The sequence below is a fragment of the Anolis sagrei genome, chromosome 3 (genome assembly GCF_037176765.1).
Source record: "Anolis sagrei isolate rAnoSag1 chromosome 3, rAnoSag1.mat, whole genome shotgun sequence".
NCBI classification, from domain to species: domain Eukaryota; kingdom Metazoa; phylum Chordata; class Lepidosauria; order Squamata; family Dactyloidae; genus Anolis; species Anolis sagrei.
Window position 1 is genome coordinate 262,565,630 of NC_090023.1, and position 24,615 is coordinate 262,590,244.

The following is a 24,615-nucleotide window of genomic DNA, read 5'->3' on the forward strand; positions in this document are numbered from 1 at the left end:
ATTTGGGCGTATCGGGTATTTGTGCCAAATCTGGTCCAGTGAATGAAATTACATCCAGCATATCAGATATTTACATTAGGATTTCAAACAGTAGCAAAATTACAGTTATGAAGTAGCAACGAAAATAATGTTATGGCTGGGGGTCAACCCAGCATGAGGGACTGTATTAAGGGGTCATGGCACTCGGAAGGTTGAGAACCACTGATCTAGCCCATATCCTCCAGGAACACTCTCCTGCTTCTCTCTTAAGCAGCATGATTATAAAGAACTGTTTTAAAGAAACCCAAGTAGCATTGTGAAATGTTAGCCATACTATCCTCTGAGTAACTTTGCCCATGTGACAGCTGTATCTACAGGCAGCCTGAAACATGGGTCTAAGGCCTCATTGGTTTGTAATCTACCTTTTCCACTTCATAAGTGTAAGGAGTTTCTGGTTGCCTCTCTTCTGATCATAAAAGAAAGCAAGAACCCAAGTTTACGTGGAAGTCAGTTTATTTTCCTAGGACAAACTCATTTTGTAACAAAAAAGTATGGAAGAAGGTGATCCCTCTTCATTGTTCCACATTCCACACACTCCCACCCCAAGCCCTCACCCACCCCCAGACGGCTGGCAATTCAAACATCATAGTTGGGATTTTTGCGCAGGATAACGAAACCTTCCAAAATGGGTGTGACAGGTATGTGCTCTTCTGTGGCCAGCTCCGCTCGCTCACCGTGGGCCAGCAGCACTGGTGTTGTGTGCGTCTGGAAGCCGGTGATAGTCTTTGGCTTGCCAGCCTGGCCCACCACATCTACCGCCTGAGAAGAAAGCCAGGAGTCAGTCACGGAAACAGCCTTGCTCCCTTTCTCTCCGCTGTCCCTTGCACACACTTACCTCAAGGTCAAGGCTTTCTTATCACCATCTGAGCTAGGTAAACTAAGAACTGTGTTGCCGTTCTTTTATCTATGCCACACATTGGCACTTTAATCTATCTCACCTATCAGATCAAATGCCATTTTAAATATGCATAATGGCCTGTTGACAAAATGGGGCCTTTAGACTTTCTGTAGCCCATGCAGTAATTTTTGCAGTGCTGCACTTCTGCCTTCAAAGAAATGGGCCTACAAATGGCCAGTTGCATTCCTAGATGCTTTCAGGGAGCACATGGGATTATCTGAGCTCCTTTTGGAGGCCCCAGCCATGGATATTGTTCCAGGCTGGAAACTATTTTTCAGAATCTAAAATGGCAAGGATAGCCCTCACCATAGAAGGTTATCCATCTCCAAGTAAAGCAAGAAATAGTACAGCTTTGAACCACTATCCGCAGTCAGGACTACGGATACTAGGCCATAAACCTCTAAAAACACTAGATCCCAGCATTCACAAGATCTCCTGAGTCAAGCAGGGCCCCTTCCCCATAGTACCGGTGCTATTCCGAGTCCACTTACCTGACCCACTCTCACAGACACAGGAAGGGGGCGCAGCTCCTCGTCAAAGGTCACTAGCATACGCGGCTGCATGGCAGCCACAAGACCGTAGAGCACATAGTGGGACTTCCCCAGGATTACTAGGAGAGAAAAGAGGGTAACAGAGTCTCTGTTGAATTCCATCTTGTCATTTTCAACTGTTGTTCCAGTCTGACTACATTCTGTTGAAGCTTGGTCCTTCTATAATGTAGCTATTCCTATTAATGTTTTGCCATCTGTAGACATAAGAGCAAGGCCTCTATTATCAAGTCCCATAGCTACATGAGATTTCCTTTCAGGAGGATGCTGAGCCCTTACTATCAGCCTAGAAAGTCTAGATCAATTGGCAGGTGCTCTTGCCTAGTTAAAGATACAGAAGCCCCAGAACAGGCGAATTAGGATTATAAAAAGGAGAAAGGGAGAGAGACAGCATGGTATAGTGATCTGAGCACTGGACAGTTGCTCTGGAAACCAGGATGAGAATCCTGCTCAGCCAGGACCAGGCTGTGGCGCAGATGGTTAGTAGCCAGCTGCATTAAATCACTACAGACCAAGAGGTCATGAGTTCGAAACCAGCCCAGGTGGGAGTGAGCTCCTGACCATTAATAGTCTAGCTTCCTGTTGATCTAGATTGTTGCTGATCTATGAGAATCTCGCTCAGCCACGACCGGGCTGTGGTGCAGCTGGTTAGTAGCCAGCTGCATTAAATCACTACTGACTGAGAGGTCATGAGTTTGAAGCCAGCCTGGGTCAGAGTGAGCTCCTGACCATTGATAGTCTAGCTTGCTGTTGATCTATGCAGCCTGAAAGACAATTGCATCCATCAAGTAGGAAATTCAGGTACCGCTTTATGCAGGGAGGCTAATTTAATAATAATAATAATAATAATAATAATAATAATAATCCTTTATTTGTACCCCGCTACCATCTCCCGCAGGACTCGGTGCGGCTTACAAGAGGCCGAGCCCAAAGTACATCATTAGCAAAAACACAACAACAATACAATGCGAAAATAAATAACTCATAACAAAACAGAACATTAACAAAACATGACATTATTAAAAATCTGTGGCAGGGCCAAATGTAATGGTTAAAATTCTAAAAATGCTGGGCATGTCCAGGTGAGGTAGGATGAATATTTTTGAAATAAAAGGGTGTGCAGACAATTCTAACTCTCAGTTCTTGTGGGTTTTTTCGGGCTATATGGCCATGTTCTAGAGGCATTTCTCTTGACGTTTCGCCTGCATCTATGGCAAGCATCCTCAGAGGGTGAGGTCTGCAGACCTCACCCTCTGAGGATGCTTGCCATAGATGCAGGCGAAACGTCAGGAGAAATGCCTCTAGAACATGGCCATATAGCCCGAAAAAACCCACAAGAACTGAGTGATTCCAGCCATGAAAGCCTTCGACAATACAATTCTAACTCTATTTAACTAATTTATGACACCATAAAACCTTCCAGCAGCTTGTGTAAGAATGAGGAAGTACTCCATCAAGGACTTGGTGTCACAAGTGGACGGTGAAGCAACAGCTCCCCCTGTGGCTGGAATCTAGCATACCCTCATGAAGCCGGAAAACTGGAATGTTAAATTGCCTCTGTGTCTGTCTATATATGTTATATGTCTAATGGCACTGAATGTTTGACATGTATATGTGCATTGTAATCTGTCCTGAGTCTCCTGCGAGAAGGGCAGAACATAAATACTGTAAATAAATAATAAAATAAATAAATTCCACTCCATGATCTTCAGCAACTTAGCCTTAGAGAAAGAAAAAGCCCCTCTGAACAAATCTTGCCAAGAAAACACTGCAATGGGTTCATCTTAGGGTCACTAGAAATCAAATAATTGAAGGAACATAAACTGATCAGAAGGCAGAAAAGGCAGAAAAAATGAACTATTGCACCTCTTGACTGAACCATCATTTTAAGAACATACTAATATACACTTGAACTATCCCTGACTCGCACTATCAAGGGCCTCTCTACTTACTTCAAACAGATAAATGGAATACAAAACAAAATGCTTTACTATTAACCCTTTCTCAGTAAGAGTCACAAAAACGAGATGCTCCTTTCCTAGGTGTATTTCCTGCATTTTTCCAAGTGAAATTTTAAATGTGCAATTTTTATTCTCAATTTGCCCAAGGAGTGTGCATTCCCCATAGGTAAAGGGAAAGGTTTCCCCTGACATTAAGTCTAGTCGAGTCTGACTCTAGGGGGTGGTGCTCATCTTCATTTCTAAGCCGACGAGCTGGCGTTGTCCATAGACACCTCCAAGGTCATGTGACTAGCATGACTGCATGGAGCACCATTACCTTCCCACTGAAGCAGTACTTATTGATCTACTCACAGTTGCATGTTTTCGAACTGCTAGGTTGGCAGAAGCTGGGCCTAACAGCAGGAGCTCACTCTGCTCCTTGGATTCAAACCTCCAACCTTTCGGTCAGCAAGTTCATCAGCTCAGCAATTTAACCCTCTGTGCCACCAGGGGACCCTGTATTTCCCATAGCTAAGCATAAAATATAAAGCAACATCTGGCTCCAGGAGTGTAGGCCCAGACACACCTAAAAGAACTCCCATTCTGCATCAGACTGCTGCCCGTCTGCATCCCATATTTAGTAAAGGTCAGCCCTGGGCACTACAAAATCTCAGGCAGAGGGACTGCATCTTGGTGAGAAGGATATTATGAGGAGGGGAAGCATGGACTGATACTGGGGACTCTGCGAGTTAAGGTTCCTGTCTAATATCTCACTAAATTTGGAAAGCAGGGATGGACATTTGCAGCTCTCCAGATGCTGTTGGATTGCAACTCTCCAAAGTTATTGCTGACTTAAGTCAATGGCAATGGAGTTATAATTCAACAACTGGGAGGCCACAAGTTTCGATATTTGCTCAGGATGGAATATCCAGAAGTATATTCTGAGAATTTCTGAACTTGCCTCTCTCATCCCACTGACACCCTCAACAAATCAGGACAAGCATGAATGCACATTGGGAGAGGGGGGCGATAACATACACTATCCTATGTGTATGGTCCTGAAACATTTTTATGACAGGACTTGCCTCCAGTCAGAAGTACAAAAATGGAAGCAGCTTCAACCATGAAGATGCAAATCTAACAGCCTACCACTACAATGGCTTGTTGAATAAAATACCTAAAAGAAAAAAGGGATCTACTTACTGTTACGGACATCCAGGAAGGACACTAAGACAGTCAGGAGGCCAGCCACAGCCACCTGACTCATGAGCTGCCGATCACTATGGTAAGGACAGAGGGTGAGCGTCCCTTTCCCAAGATGTGTCAGGCCCTGCAAAGCAAAAAAAGGTAATATACTGGTGAAGTAGAGTCTGTGTCTGAGGTTAGACAGTGAGTCTCTGCCTTCAAAGCTAAGGAACAAGGCTAAATGTTGTCTGCAAGCAGAGTCCGGCAAGGCCCCATTTGGCAGGAATAATGGCTAAACTTGCAAACCTCCTGCCACACTTGACACTAATTCACTCCCAACTAACAGTACAGACTGAGAAAAATAGAAAGGAAGAAGGTCCTGTAACCTGCAGGCTAAATGAAAACAGGTTGCATTACTTTAGCTTAATGGTCTGTGAATGATCCAAGCCAAAGAAAGTTCACACACAAGTCAAGGGAACAGGACTTGTACCCTTTGGCACATCCATCTCCATCCATTAGTCCCCTTTCAAACCAGTCCCTCAACTCAATACTTATGGGAGCCACGGTGGTGCAATGCATTAACCCCTTGTGCCAGCTGAACTGATTTCTGTGTGTGTCAGGAGCAACTTGAGAAACTGCAAGTCACTTCTGGTGTGAGAGAATTGGCCGTCTGCAAGGATGTTGTCCAGGGAATGCCTGGATGTTTTATCATCTTTGTGGGAGGCTTCTCTCATGTCCCCACATGTGGAGCTGAAGCTGATAGGGGAGCTCATCCGCGCTCTCCCCGGATTCGAACTTGCGATCTGTCCTGCTGGCACAGGGGTTTAAACCACTGCACCACCGGGGTTCCAGCTGAACTGATGACCTGAAGGTCAGCTATTTGAATCTGCGAGATGGGATGAGCTCCCATCTATTAGCTCCAGCTTCCCATGTGGTGACATGAGAGACGCCTCCCACAGGATGGTAACACATCTGGGCATCCCCTAGGCAATGTCCTTGCAGACAGCCAATTCTCTTACACCAGAAGCAACTTGCAGTTTCTGAAGCTGCTTCTGACACAGAAAAAAAGTACTTTTGTGTTTTGCTTTTGGTTTAATACACCTGAGTGTTTGCTGCAGGCTTTATCTCAGCTATAGAGATAGTGTTATATATTTTTTAACATACACCAAGCATCCTCAAACTGCGGCCCTCCAGCTGTTTGGGCCTCCAACTCCCAGAAGCCCTAACGAGCTTGTTCAATTGTTAGGAATTCTGGGAATTGAAGGCTCAAACAGCTGGAGGGCCACAGTTAGAGGATCCTTGCTGTACACCATCCAAAGAACTTTGGTAATAAAGTAAGCAATAAAGAAAGGTAATGTAAAGCAGTTTTACACCTCTTCTGATATCTGTATCTTCTTTTTCCATCACCAAGTCCATTTTCCTTGCTGGGAATCTCATCTAGTGCTGTGTTTCTGATGTCCCTCTCTGTCTACTTCCCTTGTTCCACCATATCCAGAATTCCGCGTACTGCTCAATTCCGCATTAACCTTATGAGCGGGCACTACTCACAGAAGCTAGAAAGATGTGGCTAATGGTTTCCAGTGACCAGATTAGGGGCTAAAGTTAAGATCTTTTCTCTTCCCCATGACTAGCAAAACAAATTTGTAGAATTATGCAAAAGAGAAGAAATATTATGAATATGCCCTCTTTGCATAATTTATACAAAGCCCATGTGGCTTAGAGGAAGAAGTTTGACTGCACAGTACAAGTATTTTCAATTAATTTATAATGATTTTGCTATCTGAACTTTTCAGTCACTTGCCTGGATTGCCATCTTTGCTTCCTCCCTCCCGCACAGGCAAGGGTTGACATTTTCACAGGAGTTACTATGACTCAGATTTCCTTGCTGAGTCATTAAGAGATAATTCAGAGCCCAACAGTGTACATGAGCAGTGAAAATGGATCCCACGGCACCCATCTTTTTGTTTCCACAATCTGTCACTCTATTTTCATTAAAAGCACGCAAAAAAAGACAGCTATTTGATGCACCCTTTTCCCTAGTGTACTATTAAAGAGATGTAGAACATTAACAGCAACCTTTCCAAGTGGGTTCCCTCCAGTTATGTTGGGACAAAAATCTAGGAATTATAATCCAACACATCTGAGGACCAGCAGTTTAAATTAAGCCAATCTAAAAAGACCCAGATTCATGGTTCTATCTAAAACATCAAGTATTCCAGCTAAAAATCCATGTAATATAGCCCCATAAAGTCTGAAGTGTATACCTTAAACCATATATGTTTTTCCAGCCAGTCAATTTCCCATGTTCTGCTTTGAATTGAAAAACTCAAATTTTCAGTATCATCAATAAACCCGCCTCAACTCCAAGGCCTATCTTCAAACTTTTGACAATGGAGCAACTATTTTTGAAAATCCAAGTCCAAAGAGCCGATCCCATCACCCTCTGCCTTCTGACAACAACAACAACAACAACAACCTTTATTTATATCCCACCACCATCTTGCAAAAAATACTCAAGAGTGGCTTACAAGACACTGCAGTGCAGTATATAACATAAACAATACATGAGTACAAAATAGCACATAAAAATTATAAAACAACCACTATGAACACATAAAAAATAAAACAACACAACTTAAAATGCAAAACCTTAGGTAATTAAAACTAGCTGACATCAATTCAACTCAAGTGCCAGAGTGTCAACCTCATATGGGCCTATTCTGAATTCATTCTTAGATCTCAAACTATTTTCAGAAACACAACTTTGAACACAAAGGTAGTAGAAAAGGCAGTTGAAAAAGAGAAAGGCCACACTGCAGGTAGGTTGATTCAATAAAGGAAGCCATTGCCCAGATCTGAAAACCTGGTTTTTTGAACAGGCCTTCCCAAATACGGCATAGATATATGATATCGTGGAACCATTGATGACACAGCTGGACAATGATTTGATATGGAGACACTTATGATAATGTTTTTAAGGCTTTGTATGGTTTTTATATTTTTATATTGTTTGCTAGTGTTTTAACGGCATTTTATGATTCTTTAATTGTTGTAAGTGTTTTGGCATCAAAATGTTGCCGATGGTTAACCGCTCCAAGTCGTCCTTGGGCTGAGAGGGGCAGTACATAAATGCAGCAAATACATAAATAAATTTGTCAAACCTGAATAGGTTTTTTAGATTTAGGGCCTTCTAGATGTCTCTCAGAGCATGTCTGCACTGGAAAATTAAGGCAGATTGAGACCATTTTCACGGCATTGCCTTGGTGCCATGGAATCCAGGGAAATACAAGTTTGGTGAGGCAGCACAAAATTCCGTTGAACTGAGTCATGGCAAACAAAGCAGTGTCAAAATGCATTAATTCTCTAGTGCAGATGTACACTCAGTCATAAAGTCAATCAAAGTCAAAGACAATGATTAACAATACAAACAGAGACACGTTTTCCCTCAATTGTGACTATTACTTTATGGCGGTTTGCACAAACTGTTATTGCCTGTATTGACTATGAATTTCATAATTACTATTGTGAATTTTTTTATTGTGGTTACTGATTATCTTGGCCATGTGCTGTTGTTCTCATTGTTCCTTTCAGCCTAGTTTGTAGAATGGAAACACGGAAATGAAAGAGAGCCTGATGGTGTGTTAATGTTTCCCCAGTTACTCCATAAGCAAGAAGGCAAAAAAAAAAAAAAACATTTATTTCTCTCATTGCTGAGATAAAGTGATGTCCCTCCTCCAGCACCTCTGCTGGTTTTTTGCCTTTCTTCAGTATCCAGCAGTAACCCTTGTGTCAGATGTACAGCGTCTGTAAAGCCTCTCACTGTTAAATCTATGGCTTTGCCTCCCGAGAAAGGAGATCTTCAATAGTGGAGACCTTTTGATTTCATTTGCCATCTGAACTTAATCACCAGCACAACAGCCAAGACAAACTCTACTAGCCAGAAGGGAAATCCACAGCATTTTGCGTAAGTGCCATCAGCTGAGTGGCTCCTGCGTCACTTTTCCAATTCTACAATTCTTTAAACAGCATTGTCATATCCCTCTTTCTATTTCATTACCCAGCTCTCCCTTCCTACATCTTCCTTCCAATGAAATCCTTCTATACCTAAACCAAAAGTCCATGCCAAAGTATCAGGAATTGCACTTTGCACATATTCATGCTTTTAGACGCGTAAGAAAATAGCCAAGACAAATGCTGGAAATGCAAACAGTAAACAGGATCTTTTTTCCATACTTGGTGGTCCTGCCCAAAAGCCAAAGAATTTTGGGATATGGTACATAATGACATACAAAAGATTCTTAAAATACAAATAAAAAAGGAACCAGAGTTCTTCTTGCTTGGAATGCTTGACTTTGAAGGAGAGAAAACTAAGAATTGGAGACAGAAAGAAATACCTCAAAGAGAAGATTGGCAAAATAACAATTTGGCTCTCACCAAATGAAGGAATTCCAAAGAAACACATAAACTGGGATTTGGTAAAAAGTTACTTCAAACAACAAAAAATAGAGATCATTTCTTGAAAGACAAAACAGAAGCTAAAGAAGAACCAAAACAGGGAAGCAATTCTTAAAGGGGTCCTGTACACCACTGGGACAAGCTCTTTAAGTTGAGTTGCCTGAGGGCTGAGAAAAGCAGTATATAAATAAAGTAAATAAATAAATTTAAAATTTTCTCCATACTCTGGTATTTCTTTTGTTCTACTTTATTTCGTACTTTTCTATCTCCTCCACAATATTCCCCTACTTTCCATGTAACTATATACCTTTTTGATAAAAATTAATTTGGAAACAAAAGAAAATAGCTAAGACAATGTCTCTGGAAAACTCACAAGCAGAACCTGCACTCATCTCCTGTCCAACTACTCTTCCTCAAGTTACTGGTTATTCAGGGACATTAAAACAGCTTCATGTTAAAACAGATCCACTGACTGCTGATAAGTTTCTGGACTCAATTCAAAGTGCAGATCATCACCTATACAGCCCTGTCCTCTTCAGACCCAGCCTATCTTCAAGACTGAATCTCTTTCTATGAATCGGCATGGGCTTTGAGATCTGCCAGGGAGGCCCTTTTCTCAGTCCCACCTCTGTCTCAAGCGTGGCTGGTGGGGATGAGAGAGAGGGCCTTCTCAGTGGTGTCCCTCCAGCTTTGGAATGCCCTCCCCAGGGAGATTAGATTAGCCCCCACTCTCCAAGAGTTTCAAACCAATTTGAAAACTTGACTCTTCAAACAGTCCTTTGATCTTGTTTACCAATCCTTACTGACTATGCTTGAGGACTATCTGTTTATCTCGCCTCACACTTTATGGACTGATACTGATTGAAATTTATTTATATCTGCAGCTACTGTTGCCTTTTATTGATTTTTAACTAGTGGGATTTTATGATTTTATGTGGTTTGTTATTGTTATTGTGATATTGGTCATGCACTTATTGTATTTGATGTGTTTGCACATTGAGTGCTTTTGTGAGCCACCCCAAGTCCCTCTGGGGAGATGGTGGCAGGGCAGAAATTAAGTTTATTATTAAGTTTATTTATTATCAAGCCTTTGATTCTGGAGGGTCGCATACAGCCATTGTGCCTACTGGCTTTATTCTCTATGCATTTACATAATCCTTCTCAATACCATCCATATTGGTGGTCATTATTGCAACTCTCCATCTATAAAGCACTAGGTGAAAAATGTTTTGAGTCCACTGAGCTAGGTTAGACTTAGGAGAGGACATCATCATCATCATCATCATCATCATCAACAACAACAACAACAACAACATTTGTTACCCGCCTCTCCTTGAGGTGGGTTACAGAACAATTAAAGTAGAAGTAGATGCATCTATATGTGAAACAACTCTGAATTTCACAATCGTACCTATACATTTCTGAACTTTTCGGCCGAAGCTGAGATGAACTATTACCTGAGCCAACCGCACCATGAAGAGGTTATTTGGATCCTTGGCATGATACTGCGCCAGCTGTCTCAGCATTGCTGCCAGACGAGCATTATTGGTGCCTGCAGAGCAAGGAAAGATGGAATCAGGAGGCAAGCTAAGCAAAAACGCTGAGGTGCCACGTCAGTTTTTATGAGGAGGAAGCTATTTCAGAAAAAAGATTGGGGGGGGGGGGGAGAGGTCATCCAACAAAAAACCAAGTGAAATGCTGCCTTTCAGCTCAAATGCTGAAACACCCAGAAGCTTCAGCTCTGTTTCTGCATGGATTTAAGTCATGTTAAAAAGGAAGAGAGCAAACATGGAAGTGATAGTGTGTTGAGTATCACAGCTTGCTTCTGTTGTATACATTTTCCATCCCTAAGGTCCAAGATTCAATTCCCAACTCCTTTCTGTAAGACTAAGAAAGACCCTTTCTACACTGTCATATAATGCCGTTTGAAACTGTATTATATGACATTTTAGATGGGGCAAAGACTCTGGTCTAAAACTCCAAAACACTGCTGTCAGGCAATACTGGGCTAAATGAGCCAATGTTTTTTCACTTACAATATATCTGTGCTATGAAACAAATGGTTTGTCTTGAGATGTAGGAAGGTCTTCACTTTTAAATTACTGTATCCAAAAAATATTTTTAATGGGATGTCTTTATTTATTATTTATTTATTTACAGTATTTGTATACCGCTTTTCTCACCCCGAGGGGGACTCAAAGCGGTTTACACATAAGTAATGGCAAAAATTCAATGCCAGTACAAACAATTACAATTATACACTACAATTATACATAAATTAAATTAAAAATACATCCATGAGCAATAAAACAATCATTAAAACAATAAAACAGTAGTATGTTTTTAGCTTTTTACTATGTTCTATTGCATTAAATTTTTGTTATTCAATAGTTTAATAGATAATTTATTTTTTAAAAAAACCTTTTGTATCATAATTTATTTTTTAAAATAATTAGAGTTCCTTTAAATCTTGTGCTGGGAGAAGACTGTGATATAAATAAAATAAAATCAAAGTGATAAGGAGCTGTGCTACTCCTCTAGAAGATCTTGAAGGATCCAGGAACAAAGCTTGCTCAGCACTGCTTTCTACAACCGATCTCAAAACTTTCCACTCACCATTGAACTATTTGACATGAGATATCATGCTTTTACAAAACCCCTACTTTTCTTCTGTGTCCATTGAATCGTTTAATCCCCTAAGCCGACATTTCAGACACCAAAACCGTGTGTTATGGGTCTCTGAGCATCAGTTAAGTTAAACAATAAGGATTCCCTATTCACCCACAACACCATGCCCTCGCTGTTGCCCAAAATGCTTACCACTGCCCACCATGCCCATGGCAAAGATGGAGTTGTAGGACACCTCTGGGTCAGCATCGTGGGAAAACTTGCTGAGGGTGTCAAGGATGTTGAGGCGGGGGTTGGAGACGGAGATGAGAGCCAGAGCTAAGGGCACAGCTCGGCGGAGGGTTGGCTCTCCATACCGCAACTGCAGGAAGAGAAGAACATTAGACTCCAAAGAGGTGCACTGAGACTGCCTCTGCAAAACACTGCATACTTTATGAGCCAGCTAGAACATTAAGATCCGCCGGGGAGGTTCTCTTCTCAGTCCTGTCGCCTTCGCAGGTGCGATAGGTGGGGAAGGGAGACAGGGCCTTCTCGGTGGTGGCCCCTCAGCTGTGGAACTCCCTCCCCACTCAGAGCAAATTGGCTCCTTCCCTCCTAGCATTCAGGAAACAATATAAGACCTGGTTGTTCAAGAAGGCATTTGGTGAATGACAGGAATATTGAAATATGGATACAGTTAAGATAACCTCGAGATCAATACAAGACTTAAATGTTAAATGTTTACATTGTGTTTATGATAGCTATTTACAGTTTTAATGGTTTTAATCTATAGTTATATGTGGCTAGTTTGATATGTGATTTTTTTATATGTGTTAGGCAATCCAAACTATTTGAATATAAATCCTGAGACATGAATGCAGTAACGGGGAGGAGGAAGAAAAATTAAAGCTCTGCTCATCCAGCCCTGTGCTCTCCCTTGCATACGAACATTCTAGTTTGGAAGGCTTTCAAAGTTCCACATGACTTGATACAGGTCACAGTATTACTAAAGACAGAGTCCACTGTATGCACTTTATTTCTAGGCCACTAGTAACCTCTAAGTACTGACTTGCCCTGGGCAAATGAGACAAGGCTCTAATTTCTCCTCTCCTTACAACACACACCAAGAACAGACAAAGCAGACAGTATTTGGGGAGGCACATGTGCCCTAAAAAGGTTTCTCTAGTAATCCTAGATTTCTTCCTTCTGAAGATATTTGTAAGATGAACTCATTTTTGAGGATGGAAAAACTGTTATCTGGATTCTTTAACCACTAACAAGTTCAGAATGTGAGGGCAGGGCCTACCAGGCATATTCTGTTTACCATTCCAGATGCTGATGGAAGACCATCTGTTGTACACACCATTTCCAGCTGCCAAACGTTTGCCCCCCCCCCCCCCCCCAAAAGGCAGGCTCTCCATGACACTGTCATACTCACCAAGTGACCAAAGGTACGTAGTGCCATCTCAGCCCCAATTTCTTCTCCCATTGCAATGAGCGCAATCCCCAGGACTGCTACTCCCTGAAGCAGAAGAGAGACGGGTTAAGAGCACAGAAATCCTTGAGACAGTATAAATACGGATTCTCCCAAAATGCCAAGGGAGGCACTCTACTCTACTCAGGAACAACCAACAACAAAGCAGGTCTATATTTTGTTTTCCTAGTGGTGTACCACCCTAGTCAATACTAAGCTTTCTGGCCATTCAGTTCCATTTCTTTATCCTATCACTGCATTGTGCAAACACAGGAGATTGTTGGCAGCAATGCAATATCCTGAGAATCCTAGTCATTAAAGAGAGTTGCAAACTTTAAGCTCTGAGAAATAGTGTTCTGCAAACATATATTATAAAACATTTGTATCTCAACTTTATGATCGCTTCTGGAGCACACAGAAAACTGGGCGACTTAGAAGGCGCTGAACTTAGAAGGCGCTGTGCTCTGGCACCATGAGATGCAGAGCTAACCTTAAGAAATGGGGCTACAAAGTGGAATCCACAACATGCGAGTGTGGAGAAGAACAAACCACTGACCACCTGCTGCAATGCAACCTGAGCCCTGCTACATGCACACCAGAGGCACTCCAAGTGTCCAGATACTAGTCAAAGGACATTTAATCAACTACCAAGCTTGCAAACTTTGTGTTTTGTCTGTCTGTCTGTTTGTTTGTTTTGTTAAGAATGTAATACAAATGTCTGGTTGCGCCTGACACAAAAAATAAATCTCAACTTTCAGCTCAGAACTCCAAATAGGAATCAACACAGGATTGTTATAGGTTTTTTGGGGCTATATGGCCATGTTCTATGGCAAGAATCCTCAGAGGTTGTGGGGATGCTTGCCACAGATGCAGGCGAAATGTCAGGAGAGAATGCCTCTAGAACATGGCAATATAGCCCAAAAAAACCTACAACAACCCAGTGATTCCAGCCATGAAAGCCTTCGACAATACAGAAATCAACACAGTTGGTTTGAAAACAGAGTATGTGCACCATGACTGGAGCCCAAACTTCATTGAGCACTGTTCCCACAAGTCTAAAGGACAAGAAACTTAACTAAATTGAGTGTATCATATAAGACACAAACCTTATTTTAAATTGGGACTTGTCTAAGTGTGGCCTCCAGGAGCTTTTGAATGGTGATTTCTATAGGTCAATAATGGGGGATGCTGGGGTGTTGCAATTCAGAAAAATATAGGCCACAAAGGTCACATTCCTGCTTGAAACTCATCGCCATCATTCAATAACATTCAACAGAACTCTCAGGTAATTGGAGAAACCCCTCTTTGGCTTAGCAGTCTTCAATAAACGCTTATAAAACAACTTTTATGGGCACGAGGACTGTATGAAAACCCTGTCCAAAAAGCATTTCCTCTACACTGTCTTCTCTCAGTTCATACTGGAGCAATGGACACCAAGGGTTCCTTGCATGCCTCTATGTTCCTACATTTGTCAGAGTCCAGTTCCTGCAGCCTTAGTTGGCAAATAAAGAGGAATAATGAGATCAGAACTTCAACATTTGGTAGGAGGAGGGATTACATCCATCCCATTGTTTGGATGCTTTCTTCACACCATGGAAGGAGTTCTATTTTGGTTAATTTACACAGGGAAACATAAAAAGTGAGGCACAATGCACTAGTCTGATCCAGCTCTCAGCTCCATCAGTCTCACTCAGGAAGACAGGAAGACAGCCAATAGACTAATAGACTACCTGGCTCCATCTTATCTATTCTGAGCAGCAGTACCTTTCCAATAGTTTCCTATCACTTATTCTCTGCAATACTCTGCTCAAGATACCATAGGATGGACCTGGGACACTCTCTGCTTCTCCCTTGCCACAGGTGAGAGATGAAAAGAATGAAAAACTCTAACCTGCCCACACACCTGGAGCCTACGCCTTACCTGATGAGCCCCCATGTCGGCAGGGTTCTCTTTCTTTTCTTTATCTTTCTTCTCCTTCTTCTCTTTCTCCTCCTCCTTTTCTTTGGAATCAAAATGTTCGCTGCAAATGTGGAGAAGCTGCTGCACCTTCAGCACATTGCCAGACCCTGAAGGAAGAAGGGGACGCTGTGTAAAAATGGGAGGGGACCTCTATCACAGCCTGACAAACACAAACAAAACTCATCCCAGACTGACCTGCATAGGCACAGATATCCACGAGTGTGTTGGCAAAGCTGCGGAAGGGCTCTGACACAACCTGCAGGGCGGCCAGGATCGCTTCAATGGCCTCTCCTTTCCCTGTAAGAAATAGGGATGCTCTGTCACAAGAGTGGCACAAGACAAGACAGGTTAGTGATTTGGGACCTTAAAATTCAGAATGGGAAAAGGTCGACTCAATTCTTGCTTAAGACACTTGACCAAAATCAGAGCATGAGAGAACTTATAATTTTTTGTGCAGACAGCAGCATCTATTATTATACTCAATCAGTGGGTTTCTGAGAGCTGTAGTCCAAAAATAAATTTCCCAAGCTTTGACAAAAACAAAGGAAGTCTTGTTTCAACTAAAAGATGTATCAAGATATATTCCAACTGACACAGAGAACTGTTCCATGAAATAGATACAATAAATGTGTTAACCTTTTAAAGACCCACAAGAGTTCCTTTTTGCTTTTTTTGCTGTAATACACATACAGATGGACATACAAACACAGCTATCTCAATGTGCATCAAAGGAAGAAACCTCAGGTAGACCAGAGCCCAATGTGGGTATCCCATCAAGGGAAGTAATAGACACTATCCACGAAATTCAGTGTCTGAACTTTTGCAACCCTCATCAGAAGCCCTTTCCACACAGCTAAATAAAATCCACAATATCTACTTTGAACTGGGATAATTGGCAGTGTGGACTCAGATAACCCAGTTCAAAGCAAATACTGTGAGTTATTCTGCCTTGATATTCTGGGTTATGTAATAATAAATAATAATAACACTTTATTTGTACCCCACTACCATCTCCCCAAGGGACTCGGTGCAGCTTACATGAGGCTGAGCCCAAATACAACAATACATGCAATAAACAACAATACAAGCAATTAAAATAAAACATGGACAATAAAATAATACAACATTAACAATAAGATCACACGATTAAAACTATGGGAAGGCCAAATGTAAAATTAAAAATAATGCTGGAACATGGGCGAAAAAGTGATGGGGCATTTGTGGAAAACAAACAAGAAGACCTAAATATATATATGGCTGTTTGGAAGGGCCCTGAAACTACTACAAATGAAACACAGTTAAGTCTCAATGTCTTGTCTTTTCGTTGTGTTGAAAGGACTTTTGTTTGTAATTCATTACTTCATTTCTCCAAATTGTTCAAATTATAAAAACCTTTTTAAATTTCTAGGTTCTTGTAGGTTTTTTCGGGCTATAAAGCCATGTTCTAGAGGCATTTCTCCTGACGTTTCGCCTGCATCTATGGCAAGCATCCTCAGAGGTAGTGAGGTCTGTTGGAACTAGGAAAATGGGTTTATATATCTGTGGAATGACTGGGGTGGGGCAGAGAGCTCTCTGCTGAAGCTAGGTGTGAATGTTTCAGCTGACCACCTTCATTAGCATTTGAAGGCCTGCCTGAGCCTGGGAAATGTTCTGTTGAGAGGTGTTAAGATGTCCTTGTTTGTTTCTTCTCTGTTGTTGTGCTGTTCTAACTTTAGAGGTTTTTTTTAATACTGGTAGCCAGATTTTGTTCATTTTCATGGTTTCCTCCTTTCTGTTGAAATTGTCCACATGCTTGTGGATTTCAATGGCTTCTCTGTGTAGTTTGACATGGTGGTTGTTAAGTGGTCCAGCATTTCTGTGTTCTCAAATAATATGCTGTGTCCAGGCTGGTTCATCAGGTGCTCTGCTATGGCTGACTTTTTTGGTTGAAGTAATCTGCAGTGCCTTTCATGTTCCTTGATGCGTGTCTGGGCGCTGCGTTTGGTGGTCCCTATGTAGACTTGTCCACAGCTGCATGGTATACGATAGACTCCTGCAGAGGTGAGAGGATCCCTCTTGTCCTTTGCTGAACGTAGCATTTGTTGGATTTTCTTGGTGGGTTTGTAGATTGTTTGTATGTTTGTGAATCACTCTGATTCAGACATCTGCTCACAGGTGAGGAAGAAATTTTTCTGCCATCAATTTCTCCACTTGGAATGCTGCCTGAGGCAGGGGACACAGTTGGCTATCCATGGAACAGAGAAGCCAAAACCATTTTTGCAGGAGGGCAAAACTGCTCATGCTTTTGAATCTTGACCCCCCCCCCCCAAAAAAATACTGAGGTAGGGAGGAAAAAATTAGCAATGTTTGAGAAAGAAAGAAAGAAAAAAATAAAATAGCAAATTGAGGCTAGAAAGCAGTAAAGGTATAATTACTGAGGCAGAGATTGAGGTTGAATAATAAACCTCAGACACTCCTAATTAAACTTCTCCACCCAGTTGCAGTCAGGAATGTGTTGCTACCCTATGAAAGTCTCGCCTGTCCTTAAATGGCCAGCAGAGGCAGCTCTAACAACACTTTCTCTGTGATAAAAGAGGAGCACCTTATGATTATTTACTATTTACCCTATTTATACTTTGCCTTTCTCTACCCCGAAGGGGGTTCAAGGCAGCTTACATATAGGCAATTATTCAATGCCTTAGAGCACATGCAATTCCAATAAACATTAAAATTAAATCAATACATATTAAACATTTAAAAACATTACATTCAGTATTAAAACCAAGCCATCCACAATCCTCTTTCACAAATTGTATTTCCTGGTGCTAACAATGCAAGAGTGGCAATGTACCTAAGCCCAACAATGCAAGGACAATGTATTGTCGAAGGCTTTCATGGCCGGAATAACTGGGTTGTTGTAGGTTTTTTCGGGCTATATGGCCATGTTCTAGAGGCATTCTCTCCTGACGTTTCACCTGCATCTATGGCAAGCATCCTCATCTATGGCAAACGTCAGGAGAGAATACCTCTAGAACATGGCCATATAGCCCCAAAAAACCTACAATAACCCAATGGAAGGACACCTCCCTGACCCAGGAAGCCCCCAAGGGCACTGTAAGAACAATCGATTGTTTCACTTTGAAAGGCCAATAAAAGGGAGCTATGATGCTCCTGAAGCCCCATTTCCAAACTCAGGGGCAGAGGGAGAAATGAAAGCCAAAAGGGAATGCAAGGATGATATTCATCTGCCTTGCATGCAGAAAAGAAATTGGGGATATTACCTTTAAAAGCCTCTCATTGGGAGCTGGCTATAGAGCAAAGTTTGGAAATGTAACTTGTCAGCACTACAGCTCTCACAATTGTTGTAACCTTTCCACGCTCCGCTTTGGACCCTCCTTCTCCATCACACAAGGGCCCACTTTACAGGCACCGAAAAGCAGTAGGTTGTGTGCTTACCAAGGTGGTTCAAGCCTAGCCCAAGAGGTAGCCATCGGGCATACGTGTCCTTCAGTTCTGTCTCTGACTTCTCCATGATGGTTTGGAGAATGGTGGAGGTGACGTCTCCATTGCAGGAGCCCACAGCAATCATTCCGCAGGCCAAGGCCGTCACGCCAGCTACCTGGGGAGAAAGTTCACATCACAACGCCATCCCCACAACTGGAGACATCTTGCACACAAGGATCGCCCAGGTTCTTGCAAGGAAAGGGCACTTCTGAAGAGCCAGGATATGCCTGCTCTCTGTAGCACCTGCTCACCCACAAAGCACTAAAGGAAAGCGCCTCCTGGCAACTTGACTTTTTTCTCAAAGCATCCCTTTATACTGTTTAAGAGCTCTTCAGTTAGGGGATTTAGTTTCCCCTGTTCTCAACAAGGTTTATAGCAGATTGAGAGTGGAACCAGGAAATTTTAGAGACCCCCCAGTTCCCTGCTATAATAATAATAATAATAATAATAATAATAATAATAATAATCACCCGATGGGGGGGAGTATTATTATTATTATTATTATTATTATTATTATTATTATATGGGTGCAGTGCCTAAAGACCTTGGCCTGCACTTAAACACAATCGGCGCCGACAAAATTACCATCTGCCAGCTGCAAAAGGCCACCTTACTGGGATATGCACGCATTATTCGCCGATACAACACACAGTCCTAGACACTTGGGAAGTGTCCGGCATGTGATCCAATTCAACAGCCAGCAGAGTGTCTGCTGTGGACTCATCTTGTTGTGTTTATAATAATACTAATACTAATAATAATAACAACATCACAAGTACCACCTGCCAGTAGTAAAGAACTGGTGGGATCATAAACCTGCAAAGGTAGTAGAAAATGAACACACAAAAATACTATGGGACTTTCGAATCCAGACTGACAAAGTTTGGAACACAATACGCCAGACATCACGATCGTGGAAAAGAAAAAAGTTTGGATTATCGATGTTGCCATACCGGGTGAAAATCGCACTGAGGAAAAACAACAGGAAAAATTCAGCCGTTATCAAGACCTCAAAATCAAACTGCAAAGGCTCTGGCATAAACCAATGCAGGTGGTCCCAGTGGTCATTGGCACACTGGGTGCCGTGCCAAAAGATCTCAGCCGGCATTTGGAAACAATAAACAACGATAAAATCACAATCTGCCAACTGCAAAAGGCCACCTTACTTGGATCTGCGCGCATCATTCGAAAATACATCGCACAGTCCTAGACGCTTGGGAAGTGTTCGACTTATGATTTTGTGATACGAAATCCAGCATATAGATCTCATTTGCTGTGACATACTGTGGTTTTGTGTCAGAATAATAATAATAATCATCATCATCATCATTTTTTCGGCCCAAAAAAATTGTAAATCTTACCCCAAGGGTCTCCTAAGGGTACAGTTGGTCATTTGGGGCCAGAATGCCTGAGGCTACAAGTTTCTTTCAGTTTGTTTGTTTTTTAATCAAGTCTCCCTGTGGCAGTGCAGAGCTTGTCAAAAATGGCCAACGGCAGCTGCCTAAGTCCCAGGGGGTTGACTCCAGGACATTGCCTACTTCTGGTTAATAGCCTTCAAGCTCTCCTTAAGTAGCCACTGCAGACAAGATTTCACCTGGCCAGGAACACTGCTGAGTTTCATACAAGAATATTATTGTTCAAACACAGACTGGATGCTTAACTACCTATCTTCAGACAGTCCCCAAGTTACAAACAAGATAGGTTAGGTAGATTTGTTCTTAGGTTGAATTTGTATATCCTGTATATACTCGAGTATAAGCCTAGTTTTTCAGCCCCTTTTTTAGGCTGAAAAAGCTGCCCTCGGCTTATACTCGAGTCAAAGTTATTTATTATTTTACTCTGTTATTACTATTATTTTTATTACATTTATTATTTTGCTCTATTATTGGTATTATTACATTTACATTATTTTACTCTATTATTATTTTATTACATTTATTTTACTCTATTATTATTATTACATTTATTATTTTACTTTATTATTGTTATTACATTTATTATTTTACTATTATTGGCATTAATGCATTTACATTATTTTACTCTTTATTTTTATTATTATTACATTTATCATTTTACTTTATTATTGTTGTTATTACATTTATCATTTTACTTTCTTTATTATTTTACTCTATTATTTAAACTGGCTGTCCTCCTTTCTTCACAACCGTGGACAGTGAGTGGAGAGGGGAGGCCTGGTCTCTGAGAGGTCCCCTCTCTCTATCTTGTGGGGTTCCTCAGGGGGCCATTCTCTCCCCTCTGTTGTTTAACATCTATATGCGACTACTTGCTCAGCTGGTTCGAGGTTTTGGGCTTGAGTGTTACCAGTACGCTGATGACACTCAGCTTGTGCTGAAGATGGAAGGCCGACTGGACTCTGTACCCGATTGTTTCCATCAGTGCCTCGAGGCCGTTACTGGATGGTTGCGTGCCAGCAGGTTGAGGGTGAATCCAGCAAAGACGGAGATCCTATGGCTGGGTCGACCGGGCAGTGGGGACATCCAGCTGCCTACCCTGGATGGCGAGGCGCTACGCCCGTCATCATTGGTCAAGAGTCTGGGAGTCCTTTTGGACCCTCTGCTGACGATGGAGGCCCAGGTCTCCGCCGTGAGCAGAACTGCCTTCTTTCACCTGTGGTAGGCTAGACGGCTAGCCCCTCCCTGTCCAGGGACGACCTAGCTACGGTGATCCAGGCCACGGTCATCTCAAGACTGGACTACTGTAACCCTCTACATTGGCCTTCCTCTGTCGATGATCCGGAAGCTCAAGTTGGTACAAAATGCAGCTGCTCGGCTTCTTGCGGGAATTCCGATGAGATGTCACATAACACCAATCTTATTACAGCTGCATTGGTTACCAATTGAGCACCGGATCACTTTCAAAGTGATGGTACTCACCTTTAAGGCCTTGCATGGTCTGGGGCCGATGTATCTGAGGGACGGCCTCACCCCCTACCAACCCCAGAGATCCCTCTGTTCTGAGGACCAAGATCTATTGGAAGTCCCCAGTGTCAAGACCTTACGTCTAACAGCAACCAGACGCAGAGCCTTCACAGCAGTGGCACCATCACTCTGGAATACTCTGCCACCTGAAGTCCGTGCCTCGCGGGACTTACCAGCTTTCTGCAGGGCATGTAACACATACCTGTTTTGACAGGCTTTTAATGTTTGATATTGTTGTTTTTAAATTGTTTTAAATTGCTTTTAAATTTTGTTAGATTTTAGCCATTTTTGTAAGCCGCTCCGAGCCCCAGGGGAGTGATGACATATAAGTTTAAATAATAAATAAATAAATAAATAAAATTATTATTGGAAAGATACATAAGCACATTTACACCCAAAAAGGTTAGAATAATGGTTTAATCAAAGTTGTTCAGTCTTATTTTAAATTACAGTTTTATGTAAACATTGAAAAACATTTAACCTACTGTTTCCTCAATTAATGTAATTTTATTGGTATCTATATTTATTTTGTATTACCAGTTGCTGCTGCATTTCCCACCCTCGACTTATACTCAAGTCAATAAGTTTTCCCATTTTTGGTGGTAAAATTAGGTGCCTCGGTTTATATTCGGGTCTGCTTATACTCGAGTATATACGGTAAGTCAGAAAAGGTACATTTTAAAGTGTAACTCCAGCCTATCTATCTATCTATCTATCTATCTATCTATCTATCTGCACGCATACAGTTTTGGGAAGGATTAACACCCCTGTAGGGTTTGTTTTGTTGATAATGACAGTGATACAGCCCCCTCACCTCCATGCTGGACTTAGAATCACCCATCACAGGAAGCAGCAAGGTGAGGACATCTTCTCGATTGGATCCAGCATACGCCAGCCCCAGCCTGCAAGAGAGCACCACGTCATCTATGTAGTCCACAGAATATTGTGCAGAAGGGAAGGAAAATCTGGGCAGTGCTCACCCAAAGATAGCCCCAATCCTCATGGTGTTGCTGTTGTGCAGGACGTAGTCTGAGAGCAGCGCAAGGGCAGGGTCACACTCATTCCTCACTCCAGAATTCACAATGCCACAAGCCAGGAGGGCCCCTGACTATAGGATATATATATATAAATGAGGAGTCATCATCCATTAAAAAAGAAGATGGGACAATCAATATTCAGCACTATAAACATCCCAAACTGAAGTGCAAAAAAGGGAAGGGTTTATACCACTGGGGGCCTACACCTAGAATACATCTGTAGGAGAGAAGAAGAGGGAACAAAGGAGGAGACAGACAACCTTAATTCAAGTATCTGAAGTTCAAGTTAATGGACTAAGAAAGGGTGACACAATCACATGACTCATTGAACATAAAGAATTGCAACCCACGAGCATGAATCCGGCCCCACTTAGGAATGGCAAATATACTAACCTAATAATATATGGTTGGGCTTTATATTAGAATGCTTCAGGAATGTCCAGACAGCATGGGCCAGAGAGAAGAGAAGGGAGGCCAGGGGACAACACCATCTTGTCTCCTGCATATGCCATCAGTTGGGTACCCCTCCCACCCAGCACCAACTGCCGCTCTGGGCCGGAGTGAAGAGAGGGGAGGCCAGGGGACAGTTCCACCTTGTCTCCTGTGCTATTCCAATAATATAATGTAATATACTATAGAATATATATATATATATATATATATATATATATATATAATATTATAATGTCATGCAATATAATACTAATAATAATATGATATAATTATATATTTATATTACATGTACTATTACTATTTTTTGTCATGTCAGGAGCAACTTGAGAAACTGCAAGTCGCTTCTGGTGTGAGAGAATTGGCTGTCTGCAAGGATGTTGCCCAGGGGACGCCTGGATGATTTGATGTTTTTATCATCCCTGTTAGAGGCTTCTCTCATGTCCCCGCATGAGGAGCTGGAGCTGATAGAGGGAGCTCATCCGCCTCTCCCTGGATTTGAACCTGCGACCTGTCGGTCTTCAGTCCTGCCGGCACAGGGCTTTAACCCACTGCGCCACCAGGGGCTCCAGTATTACTAATAATACTACAGTATAATTGATATAGTATATTATTGCAATATTTAAAACTGATATTGTACTATGCTAATAATTGTATGTATATATACCTTGTAAGCCGCTCTGAGTCCCCTTCGGGGTGAGAAGGGCGGCATATAAATGTCGTAAATAAAAAAATTTTTTTTACAAATTTCAGTGACAGAGAGCATACTTTATACATGGAAATTCCCATGTTTAGCCCTTGCCATCTCTAGAAAGGAGTGGGGACAATTCTTGTTTAGAACCTGGAAAATTGCTACAAATCAGCCAATAACCTAAGTCAGAGGTGTCAAACTTGTGGCCCTTCAGATATTCGTACCTCCAACTCCCCAGAAGCCCTAGCCAGTTTGTCCAATAGCCAGGAATTCTGGGAGCTGAAGTCCAAAACACCTGATGGGCCACAAATCTGACTGCAAGAATAAGTTACTTTCTTTGGGGATGGACCAACCCTGTGCAGCCACAAGCAGGCCAGGCAAACAGGGTGGAAACGTTCCTTTTCTGGATGACTAGCTCTACTGCCTGAGGAATTTTAGAAGCTGTAGTGCAAAAGGAACATTTCCCAGTTCTGAGCAAGAGGGGATTCACCCACCTTGATGTAGTCTTCTGAGGAATACAGGTATTTGTCAATCTGTGTAAGCCCTCCATCCACATCCCACAACAGAATCATCCCAAGCGAGGCTGCAGCACTCAGCATTCCTGCAGAACAGATGTAAAAGCATCTTGAAATGGGACCAGATGCGGGATCAGTACATCTTAAAAAATACTGGTGGATAGCACTCTGATGCCATGCCCCTGTTATATTTATAACTCAAAACCACCCAGCCTTATTATATTACACAAATATGTGCTAAATTATTATTTGCTCCATAGTAAGTTTTTTTTTTAATTTTATGCCTCAGCCCAAGATTAGGTTGGATGTTTTTGTCTGTGGTGCAATACCCACTGTCAGTGGAGGGATGGGGTACCAAGGGTCACACTCGTGTTGGATAAATAAATTTGATTTC

At 42.0% G+C, this 24,615-nt stretch overlaps 1 protein-coding gene across 1 annotated transcript in view; it reads right to left on the reverse strand.

Moving 5' to 3' along the window:
- Positions 1-474: 474 nt before the first annotated feature.
- PSMD2 (proteasome 26S subunit ubiquitin receptor, non-ATPase 2) overlaps positions 475-24,615 on the reverse strand; it is a 40,316-nt gene continuing 16,175 nt past the window's right edge. The window contains exons 10-21 of the mRNA XM_060767390.2: positions 24,201-24,307; positions 22,509-22,636; positions 22,343-22,430; positions 18,542-18,704; positions 15,302-15,403; positions 15,068-15,213; positions 13,111-13,194; positions 11,886-12,054; positions 10,523-10,617; positions 4,629-4,755; positions 1,429-1,547; positions 475-798 (exon numbers count right to left, since the gene is read on the reverse strand). Coding sequence (XP_060623373.2) covers positions 616-798; positions 1,429-1,547; positions 4,629-4,755; positions 10,523-10,617; positions 11,886-12,054; positions 13,111-13,194; positions 15,068-15,213; positions 15,302-15,403; positions 18,542-18,704; positions 22,343-22,430; positions 22,509-22,636; positions 24,201-24,307 — 1,511 coding nt within the window. The 3' untranslated portion in view covers positions 475-615. The remainder of the gene's footprint in view (positions 799-1,428; positions 1,548-4,628; positions 4,756-10,522; positions 10,618-11,885; positions 12,055-13,110; positions 13,195-15,067; positions 15,214-15,301; positions 15,404-18,541; positions 18,705-22,342; positions 22,431-22,508; positions 22,637-24,200; positions 24,308-24,615) is intronic.